Source organism: Blennius ocellaris (assembly GCF_963422515.1).
Source record: "Blennius ocellaris genome assembly, chromosome: 11".
In the NCBI taxonomy this organism is placed as follows: Eukaryota; Metazoa; Chordata; class Actinopteri; order Blenniiformes; family Blenniidae; genus Blennius; species Blennius ocellaris.
The window spans coordinates 2885145-2898885 of NC_137660.1; the positions used below are offsets into that span (position 1 = coordinate 2885145).

The following is a 13741-nucleotide window of genomic DNA, read 5'->3' on the forward strand; positions in this document are numbered from 1 at the left end:
TCAGTGATGACATCACAGTGATGACACTGGGATATTGTGACCTGACTTACCTAGTTAGCATCGACATGAGCTAATGGCTAACATGCTGGTGATGCTAATTGGGTCCCGCAAACGAATGTGGCGTTGGCAAAGGTGTGCGCTTTACCAAGTGCCCGCTGTACTTTAGGTTTATATTGGAGAAAACACCAAGTGGTCACAACAAGGTCAGTTTTTAACAACAAGCTAGCCTCCAATTTGTAGATGTGAAGTGTTAGAAGTGCAACATCGTCCTCCCTGAAACGACTCGGGCTTATAGTTCTACTACTGCAACTACAAGCTACTGCAGTCCAGATGTGTGAATGCACCTTCATGGCACTTTAATCTATGGCTGCATTCACACTGTCGTTGTAATGTGACCCAATTCTGATTTTTTGCTCTTATGTGGCACAGGTCAGATCTGCCTTTGGACAAAGTGAGTAAGAAAAACACGCATGCATCCAGATACTTGGAGATTGGATACAGGTGTCATTGAATATGTGCAAATGAATTAGATCTGTCTCTGATATGTGCCAAAGCAACCGCCGTGTAAACAGTTTGATCGTATTTTGTTAATATTGCTTCTCTAACGTAATCAAATCTGCACCATTTAGCTTATTTTGTTGCATAAATAGTAAACACATGGTAAATATATTAGAAGCATGGAGGCGATGTGACGGGAGGAAAATCCAGCACAGTGGGGGGGGGGGGGCAGCATATACTGAGCTGTGGCTGTGGGACGTGATGATAATGCGTTTAAGTTCACATGAATAAAGTACAAATTCCAAGTTTAAAAAAAAAAACTAGGGATGCACCGATACCAGTTTGGGGTATCGGTTTGATACCAGACATGAGTACTTGTACCACTGATACCACGACACGACACCCGATGCGGCCTTACGGCAGCTCGTGTGTCGTGTATTTAGACCTACGAGGGCTGCCGTAGCTGAGACGGGCACAAGGCATTGTGGGTATTGTAGTGTGTGTGTTGAGCTATCCCAGTGTTTTTCAGCCACTGCGCCACGGCACACTGGTGTTCCGCGAGATATCATCAGGTGTGCTGTGGGAAATTATCCAATTTCACATTTTTCTCTTAAAAAACATTTGCTCTCTCAGCCACTGTCAGCTGGTAGAACAGTGTGCAGAGTAATCTAGTATAAATACTGTGGCGAGCACCGAGGAACAATTGCTCTGAGTCGAAATTCTATTCTGCCAGCTGAACACCAGAGGCTTTTATTTTGACATAAACACACGCAACCGGTACTTCATAACAGGATGAGACTCCACACAACACATTTCTCTCTCCTGGTTTCACACCAACATCCAACAAACCAAACTAGAGGAAATAATGAACGATCTGAACCGAGGAACAACAACACAACACAAGAACAAACCAACACACAACAACCCTGACAATAACCCTCAATAACCTCCGGCAACACACAACCTGAACTCCCATCATGCCCTGCAGCGACCAACTCCGTGATGCTACAATACTCTTCACCACTAGAGGGCAGCACAGAACTTTGCCGGTGAAATGTAAAGTGACAGACGTCAGTGTGGTTCATCTCCACCTCCTGCTACCATCTTGTATCAAAGTACTGTGTCAGTGACAGTGATGGAGAAGTTTTTGAAAAGGAAGAATGTGAACCAGGATATTGACTTTATATTGTTAATAGAGGCTACAGAGTTTAAATGTTTACATTTCCGGGTGATGGTGTGCCTCGAGATTTTTCCAAAGAAAAAAGTGTGCCTTGGCTCAAAGAAGGTTGAAAAACACTGAGTTATCCTGCAGCAGAACGTAGCTCCTCTGTGTGTGTTCGATGTGTACGTAAATAAAAGGTTAATCGGCTCCTGGAGTCCATATGCTTGTTATATAGGAAGATACACTGAAGACACAATGTGGTTTACGTCACAGGAGAATCAGGAGCCGTTACCTCGTCTCACAGCCGCTGGAAAGCAGGACATGGAAGTCAGTTTCTGAGAGGAACACTTGTTTGATTGATTTTTCCGTTAGTTTTAAGCACAGCTTCATGCTGGACGTGCAGAAACAAAGTCGCTCTCTCAGGCACAGCGGTCAAGTCAAAGGACGCAATGCCATGAAAAAATAATTTGAAGTAAATATAAGTACTTGGTATCAGTATCTGTGAGTACTTGAATGCAAGTACTCATACACAGTACTCGTTTTGGAAAAAAGTGGTAACGGCGCATCCCTAAAAAAAATCCTACAGTGAATCAGACTCCAGAGCAACTCCAGCAGGGGGGGCGCACTTTTTCAGCCTGCGAGCTACTTTATAAAACGACCAAGTCACAGTGATCCACCCACTACAAAAATGCAAAACATATATTTATTTTCAAATATATTGAGGATTCTTTTCAAATATATTGAGGATTCTTTATATGTACAATGAATAATGATGTACCTTGCAAAACCGTACGAGCCAATATTGTGCAACACGACATGATTAACTATGAACATTGTAATTACCTGAGTTTACTCTGATTACTCTTCTTTGGTATTGTGACGCTCGACTGGCAGACGAGACAAACGCATTTCGAAAATGACATTGTGAAAAACAGTCCACCTCCCATTCCTCATGAAAGTGACACGTCTTCGTCTTCTCACTTGGTCCAGCCCCACCCCCCCCCCCCCCCCCCCACTCATGTTTGACGACCAAAGCTTTCTCTAGTTTAAAAGAAAAAAAGCGAGGGCTTCAAAGTTGCGGTAGCTCACTGACTAGCTTGTTAGCTTCGCCACACTTAGCGTCGTTGTTTGCGCGTCGACCTGAAGGTAAGAAAAATCCAGCCGTCATCTGATGCTGCGTTCGATTGTACTCGTAATTCGGAAAGGTAAATTAGTTTCATTACACCAGCGTCTATTTTTTTTCTAATGCCATGCGATCTACTATTACTACCGTTGCGATGGACTGGTAGATCGCCATCGACGTGTTGAGCAGCGCTGAACTGGAGTCTTGGGCAGATGGCTGCATAAAGAACAATCGTCAGCGACCGTTTGTAAAGTCAAGGGCCCTCATACCAATACTTTAGTACATCAATCACAGTTAATTGAAAATATATTTAAAGACAATTACTAGAAACTATATTCTAAGCCATTAGCTGCTGATTAAAAAACAATAAAAAATTGTCAGAATTAGACCATAACTTCACAAATCACATCTCAAGAGTTGGAGGCAGCAAACAGTACAAAGGCATGTAAATCACCGTGACGTGACGGATCCTCAGCTGAATGGGATCGAGCTTTTAAGAAGGAGCTGGAACTCCTACTTCTGTTTCAACTGGGCCCTAAAGGAAGATGGCAAAGCTGGAAGAGTGTATGTTTAGTGACACCAGTTAGATAAAGCACAGAAATATTTATGTGTTTCTCTTGAAAATTGTTTTGTGGTTTTGTAATGTAAATAATTTCACGTTGTTCGTTTATGCAAAATTCAGGATTAAAAAACGATCTGTAGTAGAACCAGGCAGTCTAATGAATTGCTGCAGAAGAACAAGAGCTTTGCAAAGTAATAAGAAACCACCCAAACTGCCAAAGAATGGTACGTGTGGAGCCAGAAGGTCGTCCCAGTGACCTGGTGGGTCTGATGGCCGAAGCATCGCCGCCTTACACTTTTTCTTTTCCTGTCATCAGTGCCGTGCGTCACAAAAGAATATTAATGCCCACCCGTGTCCACACAAAAGCCTCTTCCAAGGAATATCCCACCCCAGATCTGTCACATTCCTCTGTGTGTGTGTGTGTGTGTGTGTGTGTGTGTGTGTGTGTGTGTGTGTGTGTGTGTGTGTGTGTGTGTGTGTGTGTGTGTGTGTGTGTGCGTGCGTGTGTGTGAAAGAAGATCAGACCCTTTGGTTGCCATGGTTTCCCGCGCTCTTTTCTGCTTTGCTCGATTGTCAAGGGTGAATTAAAACACAGTGGAGATGTGGAGCATGTTTTGTGGCTAACGGCACGATGTTGTAGAAATGATTGAGAAACTAATCAATTCAGTTTTATTTATATAGCACCAAATGCAACGCAGTCATTTCAAAGGCACTTTTACAGGGAAAACCCAACATTTCCAGATGAGCAAGCAGAGGAGAAGCAAAGGAAAATCTCCCCTATTTAACAGGGAGAAAGCTTTGAAGAACCAGGATCAAAGGCGGCGGATTTCTGCTGTTCTGATTGGGGTTAGAGGATAGAAAGTGTGACGAGAACGGGACGGACAGAGTGTGTGGAGGGATTCAACCCCTTGTTTGGATAGGGGGTAGGGATTCTCCTTGTAATTCAGCAGCCTGAGATCCACTCACTGCAGACGAATCCACTGGAGACCAGGGCTTCTCGTTTTGATAGCTGAGGGACAATTTAGGAACCCAACGATGGGCTGAGGGCCACCGAAGGAATAAAAAGAAGGAAAAAAACAGACCAAAAAATGGTATTTGTAATGATTTTAATGACTATAATTTGAATGTATTGGTCTGCATTCAGTAATATGCAATAAATACATTTTAATTAACAAGAGCAACGGTCCCGAATAATAATTAAATCTGCAAGCAGCATTGCTGGGGACCTCACACCCAGGACTCTGGCCCTTCGGGGTCACCCCAGTCATGGCCTCTGGCCCCTTTAAATATTGATCAAGTATACGTTTGGAATGAGGATTTATTTTGAAAAAGATGAGAGCACTTTTATTTTGAAAACCTACTAAACTCTAATCTAGCCTGTGGCATAGAGGCCACCACTTCACCCCAACCTGAACCTGAATGTTTCTGGTTTCCATAGATAAGGATCTATTAAGTCACTTTCAGCTTGGGTTGGTCCTGGAACCCTGACGGGGGGGGGCGACCCAGATAATTAGCTAGTGATCTATAACCCTAGCCCCCCCCCTCCTTCAGGCCATCCCCCAAATATCAGCTCAATTGGAAAAAAAACGTAAGCATTCTACTGAGCATGCTCAGTTAATACCTGTGATCACCTACACCGGTTCCTCCCCTGGTGTCCCTCACCTGGACTCTGCTCTTATCTCATGTTAATCTGCTAAGCAAACATTAAAAGCATTAAAAGTATTAGCATTAAACTAACCAACTAACATACAATCTCGCTAATCCCTAAACTGCTGTACTGCACCCAATCTTTTGAAAACAAGAAATAAATAAGATAGAATAAGAGATAGATTTACATCAATAAATAAGTCCAACATAAATACTTTGACAAATTGTTCCAAACTAAAATAGTGGCGGTGTCGAGCCGATGAACACACGTTCCTCAGCAAGGAACTCTAAACTTTGTTTTTAATTCCAACACACTTCTCACAAACACTTTTCTTTTCTCTCCAACGGAGCTTCACATGGTGGAACCACTAAACTACTTCCTCTCTACAAAATAAAGTTCCCCACCGCCCCACAGTAACTGGGTGAATTATGACCTGAACTGATCACCACAGTGAGGAACTTTATTTTGTAGAGAGGGGGGGGTTTCCTGTCGGTGGTATTCTGGTGTAGCAGCATGTGGCGCTGCTCTCATGCTGGAGAGAAAAGAAGAGTTAGTGAGAAGTGTGGATTCATGGAGGATAAAGTTTAGAGTTCCTTGCTGAACTCCTCCTCTGACTGCCGTTCATCGTCTCCTCGTCATCGTTTCTCCTCCATTAGGAGTTCTGAGATCGTCTGAAGCCAAAATCATAATCACGATTAAAATGTGATTAAGTGAGCCGCTCTAATAACTACTGATTCTCATCAGAGCAGGCTGATCGTTTCTATATCGACAAGAAGACAACACTTTACCTTATCATAAGACAATCCTCTCTGTTGAGATACGAAGACACGTAAAAAGAAACGTTAAATGTGCGTTGAGACATAAGCGTCCCGTTTTGCGTCATTTCTGAGTGGGTTCTGCTACGTCACTTCCTGTAGCTGCGCTTCCTCGCGTCACTTCCGGTGCTTCAACCTCCATTTACCTCACTTCTGGCACGTCGGCTTCCCATTTACGTTATTTGGGAAATCCAAGATGGCAGCGCCATACTCATTCACAGTCGCCGCCATCTTGGATTTCCCCACTGCCATCTCTTGAAAAATGGTAGAGACCAGCGGTCCCCAACCCCCGGGCCGCGGTCCGGTACCGGTCCCTGGACCAATTGGTACCGGGCCGCCCAAGAAATAATTAATTATTTCTGTTGTATTTATTATCTGAGTCTGAACAATCTTTTATTTTGAAAAATGACCGGATTCTCTGGGTTACATCTCGGTCACTTGAGCGCCAAACGTTTAATCCACAAGCTAGCAAAATGAGCAAAAAACAGACGTGTTTGGAAAGTTTCTTTTGGAAGGGGAAAAGGGTGAAGAGACAGAAGAAGAGCCGACAACTTCCAAGAAAAAGAAAGTTTTTAACAGACAGTACCAGGAGTTCTGCTTGTTGTCCTTCTTTCCCCAAAACTTTCTATGAAATTTCGTTGTACCTGTTACAACGGCAATAAAGAAATTCTGATTCTGATTCTGATTTATGGCGACAGGTGATTCCCGCAGACCAAGCCCGCTCGGCGAGCGGCTCTCTAACGAGGCAATGAAGCCTTCAGAACTGCTTCGCCACTTGCAGACCAAGCACCCTGGATTTAAAAACAAGGCCCCGGAGTATTTTGAAAGAAAAAACAACAGGAACACGAAAGACAGAAGAAATTACTGGCGGCCACCACATCAAGAGTTTTATTATATTCGCAACATAAACAATCTACGAACCCCCCCGGTCCGCAGTACAATTGTCAAGCATTGACCGGTCCGCGGGGATAAAAAGGTTGGGGACCACTGGTCTAGATTATTGAGCAGGAGAGTCTCGGCCATTTAATGGTGTTTTGAAGCCCATACGGACATAGAGTTTGCGTCAGAGCCTTTTTTGGTTGAAAATCTTACTTTGAGACGAACAATTGAGTTTTGGTTTGCTTCCTGTGGCTGTTGTAGTGTTTGTAGGTGGCGCTAGAGAGCACATTTTGGCACCCTGTAGGTTAATGCTTACAATTCCTTGATGTTTCTGCCAGTCCTGATGAGCGTGCCACATTTGCTGAGTTTTTGAGCGCCTTCAGTGGGTCAAATTTAGGCTGATAGCCAAATTATTAGGAGTGCAAAAATACTCATAAACGCATAAAATACAATAGAGTCCTGGCCTCCGGACTCTGTCCATAATTAAATAACTGCAGAGGCAGGTAATCTTTGTGCCTTGCCACTAAGACGGGCACAAGAAGAACTTGAGATCTTGAGAAAACCACTGAAGTGAACTTATCATGTCACAATGGAAAAAATAAAATGCATTTAATCCATTGTTTAGACTGAGCTTAAAGGCCTAGTGAAATGTAAAACACTACTTTGCAAAAAACCATAGTTGGGGTTCTACTTCTAAGGTTAGCGGCTAGCCGCTAGCTCGGGCGGCTAGTAGACAATCAAGTAACACCTGGACTCATCTTCAGTGATTCAGTCTTCTAGCTCTTGGACGTGGTGGATCCAGGAAGCCGGTCGTTCTGCCAACAGTCAGGAGCCTCAAAGCCTCAAAGGTGAAAAGTGGCGGCTGCTGAGGCGAGGAGACGAGGACGAATGGAGGACGAAGCGTCTTCTGCTTCCTCAAACATGTTCCAGACGGGGTCACCGATGGCAGAACCACCTTCTGTGTCTTCTTCATCAATCACTGGGTTTGAAATGACCATGATGATGAAATATGGTTCAATTCAGCCTCTTCGTGGTCAAAACTCTGATCCTCCATAATGTAAACACAACTTGGGCGTGTGCACAACTCGTGATGTCACTATTATTGTCAGAAGCTCCGCCCAGCAGAGGAAATAGCGCCGTTTATCGGCTATTTTCTCTCAGATTGTCGTGTTTTAACATTTTACCTTCAGCCAGTTAGCAGGAAAATGTTCTAGAAGAGACACCAGAGTGTTCTGGAGGTGGAACTTTCATTTCACTAGGATTTGAACAGTGTAGTAGAGACTCAGCCTGTGTTCAGTTAAACAAAAACCTTTGTCGCATTATCTGAGCTGCTCCGCCTCTTCAGGAGCACAGACCTGATTATCTCACACACACACACACACACACACACACACACACACACACACACACACACACACACACACACACACACACACACACACACACACACACACACACACACCTGGGGCTCATCAGTGCTTGTCTCTGCCTGCAGGTGATGTACTTCAGCTCTCTGTTCCCGTACGCGGTGCTGATCTGCTTCCTGGTCCGGGCTCTGATCCTGAAGGGCTCCGTGGACGGAATTCGACACATGTTCACCCCCAAGGTAAGGCACTGACCATTTCAAGTATTTACTTGTCAATACATAAGAAATTAGACCATGTCTGATTCTTCTTTTAGTGTTTATGCGCCCTCACTATAGTACCTTACTCCTCCTGTACATCAGAGAGAAAAAGCTATGCTGTACCTACAAAGTGTGCTTGAGTTAACGACAGTTGTTCCACAGTGCTCACATTGTAAGAAATGTGGGTTATTGTTTCCTCTACTCTGAACTCATATTATCCCAAAAGTGCTCTCTGATTGGCTGCTTCCTCACCAGCAGCCAGCCAATCACGCTTTTAGCTGCAGATTTCAGGTCACCATGGAAACAAGAGCTGCCGAGCCATTTTTGTGAGCAAGCATAATCTGCCACTTCAAACGCAGCTTTAGACTGATACTGAAGCTTTAAACAAGCCGGGATTGGCAAGAAGCCCAGTGTCATGTGATCCGACGGCACAACCAGGAATCACAAGCCTTTTATTGCCCCGTACCTTTAAAAAGGATGAAGTCAGTGATGGCAGTGGCAAAGTTGACCAGCATCTTCGCAGGGAGGTGAAACTTCTCCAGCTGCCGCAGGAAGTACAGACTGTTAAAGTCCAAAGGACAAAACCCAGGCGTCTGGTATTGAGCGTTCCACACACACAAGCACTGTGGCCAGTGTCGGCCTGTAGACGGTGAAGGGCTCCATGTCCGGGGAACAGTGCTGGGACATTCTCCTGCACCGGCCACGGCTGATTCTCTGCAAGCCGCCTGCCTCTCCCCTCTGCAGAGCCGGAAGCCTCTCAGCTGCAACGCAGAGACTGGTGTAAATTCACACAGACACATTTCTGTGAAGCACACAGAAACACACAGGAGGTCACAAGTCTCTTGCTTTTCACCAGCAAGGTCAGCTCATACACTTTTTTGCAAAGTGAAGCGATCATAAGACAGGAAACTACTGGGACGTGGTGGAGATGCACATGCACACCTGAGCGCTTGCCTTTGGTGCAGAGCCTCACTTTGCTGTGGCCTCCTTGGTCAAAATGGCAAGTAGCCACTCAGGATGGAAATAAGTCCACTGGCGCCGAGTCTGGGAAGTTTCTGAGCTCCTTCCTGCAGTGAGAGCCTCTGGAACTGTGGCAGAAACTTCATTTACACAAGCAAATGAAAAGGTGCACCAACACACAGAGGGGATGGAATCCTGTCCGATTCAGAGGGAAACTGGCATCTCAGGCTCTGTCACTTTAAAAAGACTAAAACATGTATTGGATATATGAAATAAATCCACATTATTTGATCAGAGGTCTACTTGTTATAACAAGTCACTGACAGTAATTCTGAAGATTTTCCTCATCGAGGACAAAACACATAACAAACATCACTGATGTGAAACTTGATGCTCAGTTCACTTCAGTATAATTTATTTATTTCGGATCAAATACCACAGTCATCTCAATGCACTTTTACAGGGGAAATCAACCATGCCAGGACAGCAACCACCTCTCTCCTCACTCTTCTCTCAGTTTGTCCAACCCGGGACTGTCCAGTCCCACTGGATCCCACCAGACAGTCTCCAGACTGCCTCTATTGCCTCACCAGGGATTCCTCACTTCTTAACCAGTTTTAACTTCACACCCACATAGAGCGGCTATAAACACAGCCTGTCATCTGCCAGTCCTTTAACATGTGTGTGTTATTGCTCCGATGGTACCGATTACTGTAGTTTCTCTAAATATATGGCGATTTGTGGGTTTGTACTTTTAACTTTAAGTTGTTTCAGCAGTGATGACCTCTATTGATCCTCACCGACACGGTTTAACAGCCTGTTGATGACTGGTTGCTCTTTACGACTGTTCTGCTGAACTGGACTATATTTTGCATTTGTTTTGGGTTTTTTTTCTGTTTGTTTAAATAGCTAACTTGCTGTGAGGTGGGTGGGTTTTTTGTTTTTGTTTGTATTTTCTGTGTGCATGAAAACAATAAAATGTGGTTAAAAGAGGAAGCTCAGATTATAGAGTAACCCTCAGAGAAGCAGTCAAAACATGGGCTGCATCCCTAAATGTTCAACGTCAACATGGATGTTCCTGTTCAGTAGACCCAGGAGCTTGAGAAGAACCTGGTTCTGTTGAGTGTTGGGGGTGTAGGGGGACCACACTGGCCCAGGGCCTACAGGAGATGCTCAGTATCGTCAGTGTGAGTAAGGAAAACACTCACATTATCTGCATGGGCAGAGAACACGAGTGATTGAACTTCGCTGACTGAGGCAGATATAGGTCCATGTATCTGCCCAGTCACATGGAGTCCTGCACTGTTGTGTTTGACGGTCATGTTTCACTGCTTTATATGACAACAGGATGGAAGTCAGAAGCTGAAAATGACAAAAAATGACTGACAACAAAGTGAAGAAACTGAAACTGCTGAGGAGACTCGACACACGTGATCAACAGAAACACACCGTTAACTACAGTTGTATCTTGTTGAAACTGAGTTCAAAAGGAGAAAAGACAAATCCAAAAGCACAAAGACATGAACATGATACACTTCAGAGCTGATCACACTGTGGTCTCAGTGATCAACGTCATCAGGTTGAACTGATGTTCTCCAGCTCCTCTTCACTGCCGGTCAAAGATCCTTCCATCGGCACTCAGGACAAGAGAACAGGTCTGATTTTGAGGAGCTGATTGGTCGGTGATTTACGTTGCGCCTGCAATATTTTAAGATGTCGGCCGTATGAATCCTCTGTTGCGAACATATTCAGCTTTGCACTGGCGTTCATGTTGGTCCAGAGAGCGCTATGGCCATCGGTGAACCGGGGTGGGAGCTGGGAGGCTCTGATCCCAGTGTCTGGGGGTGTCTGGGGGTGTCTGGAGGTGTCTAGGGGTGTCTGGAGGTGTCTGGAGGTGTCTGGGGGTGTCTGGAGGTGTCTGGAGGTGTCTGGGGGTGTCTAGAGGTGTCTGGAGGTGTCTGGAGGTGTCTGGGGGTGTCTGGAGGTGTCTGGAGGTGTCTGGGGGTGTCTGGAGGTGTCTGGGGGTGTCTAGAGGTGTCTGGAGGTGTCTGGGGGTGTCTGGAGGTGTCTGGAGGTGTCTGGGGGTGTCTGGAGGTGTCTGGGGGTGTCTGAGGGTGTCTGGAGGTGTCTGGAGGTGTCTAGAGGTGTCTGGGGGTGTCTGGAGGTGTCTAGAGGTGTCTGGAGCTGTCTGGGGGTGTCTAGAGGTGTCTGGGGGTGTCTGGAGGTGTCTAGAGGTGTCTAGAGGTGTCTGGGGGTGTCTGGAGGTGTCTGGGGGTGTCTGGAGGTGTCTAGGGGTGTCTGGAGGTGTCTAGAGGTGTCTGGGGGTGTCTAGAGGTGTCTGGGGGTGTCTGGAGGTGTATGGGGGTGTCTGGAGGTGTCTGGGGGTGTCTGGGGGTGTCTGGTCTCACATCACGTCCTCGCTCTCTGAACAGGAAACCACTTCTCCATCGCAGTGACACTTTTTCTTTTTCAAGATAGTGGATTTAATTTGTTCGTGAAAGTAAAAGAGTACTTTGTTTTTAGTAATGCCTGTCAGGACTGATTCAGCATGACGACTGATTCAATTAGGATTAACTGAAGTTAGTGGGAGGAAAATGCTCTATCACCTGGAGCATTTGAAAATGCCTTTATATTGGTGATTTGTCCGTCTTGGTGAGGACTTCCCCTTCCCTGCAGGTCACACGCAGCCTTCCTTCTTCCGAGCCATGAGCGTTGTCTGTTTCCCTGCTTTCAGCTGGAGATCATGCTGGAGCCCACCGTGTGGCGCGAGGCGGCCACGCAGGTCTTTTTCGCATTAGGCCTGGGTTTTGGCGGCGTCATCGCCTTCTCCAGCTACAACAAGCGGGACAACAACTGCCACTTCGACGCCGTCTTGGTGTCATTCATCAACTTCTTCACGTCGGTGCTGGCCACCCTGGTGGTGTTTGCCGTGCTGGGCTTCAAGGCCAACATCATGAATGACAAATGTGTGGCTCTGTGAGTTCAGCCTCCTCCTGCCTCCAGCGAACTGTGTGGTCATTGTGACTGACTGGGGTTGTTGGTACTTGATCTCCATCATTGACTTGTTGGTCCCGTTAACGTCTGTGCTGTTTTGTGTTGACAGGAACACCGACAGGATAGTGGCCTTGTTGGGCAACGGCCTGGAACCCAGCCTCATCCCCCACCACATCAACCTGACTCAGGGGGGTCAGGTCAGTGCGGAGGACTACCACAAGATGATCGGCATCATCAGAGAGGTGAAGGAGGAGGACTATGACAAACTGGGACTGGACATGTGCAGCATTGAAAACGAACTCAACAAGGTATGTAAATCTGGATTTAAATATACTCTCATAATGTTTTGCTTCCAGAAAATCCGCTATAATCTCAGATTACAAGCAAAGAAAAGTCTCCAGCTAAATGTTCGCTACGTCCGCGTGTTGTGCTGCAGACGCTACGACCACGTCGTTGCCCAACAATATTCTCGGCTGTAAAACTAATTTTACCCACAAGATGGCGTTGTGAGTCACTGCAACATCAAAAAGATTTCAGTGACCCGGAACAGAGCAAATAACAAGAAACCAATGCTAAAGCTGTGTGTTATGTATGAAATACAACATTCAGTGTCGATGGCGAGTTGATAAATTGGACTAATGATAAAAGACAATATTCAAAGTTTTCAAAATACAGTTTTTTTTAGTTGAGCTGAGCCAGAAGTGTGACGTCTTCATGGTGTGTATGAACTGAACCTGTCTCCCGCCGCCAGGCGGTCCAAGGCACTGGCCTGGCCTTCATCGCCTTCACCGAGGCCATGACGCACTTCCCGGCGTCGCCGTTCTGGTCCGTCATGTTCTTCCTCATGTTGGTGAACCTCGGCCTCGGCAGCATGTTTGGGACCATCGAGGGAATCCTCACCCCGCTGATCGACACCTTCAAAGTCCGCAAGGAGTTTCTGACAGGTGAGCAAGACGCTCAGCGCAGAGCGCCGGTGAAGAGCCAGAACGAACGCCGTGAGGTGGCAGGATCCTTCTGTGGCTCAGAAAAGTGTTTTGAAAACACTTTCTGGCAGAAATGCTGGAAACCATGTATTTTTCCTGAAAGTTCAAAAACATTTTTTAAGTACGCTGGAAACATTGAACCTGTTGTCGTATGAATGGACACCAGAAACACAGCAAATGTTTTGTGTTTTCACGTGAAAACAATTACAGGACAAAAAACGAGTAGAACAGGAAACTTTTATTTATTTATTTTTTTTTGAGTTTGGGTGTTCATTTACATGACAATGGTGCTCGGCGCCACAGCAGCCATCACTTCTTCATAGCCGCCCCCCCAAGGAGCTTTTCTTGCAGTAACAAACAGACCTTCAGGACTGCCAGTCCGTATCCAGTACTATAGTTCATGTTGGTAGTTTTATAGGTGAGATTCACCTCTAATAGCATCCAGTTCTTCATCTGTCCACATGAATGTCGGGTATACTCTCCATTGTGCTCA

The 13741-nt window shown here is 45.7% G+C and overlaps 1 protein-coding gene across 1 annotated transcript in view; it reads left to right on the forward strand.

Moving 5' to 3' along the window:
• Nucleotides 1–13741, forward strand: part of slc6a15 (solute carrier family 6 member 15) — a gene marked incomplete at both ends in the record, with an annotated part of 28779 nt that overhangs the window by 12558 nt on the left and 2480 nt on the right. Inside the window, 4 exons of the mRNA XM_080505090.1 lie at nt 8183–8293; nt 12006–12247; nt 12375–12573; nt 13017–13209. Of these exons, the coding sequence (XP_080361216.1) occupies nt 8183–8293; nt 12006–12247; nt 12375–12573; nt 13017–13209 (745 nt within the window). The remainder of the gene's footprint in view (nt 1–8182; nt 8294–12005; nt 12248–12374; nt 12574–13016; nt 13210–13741) is intronic.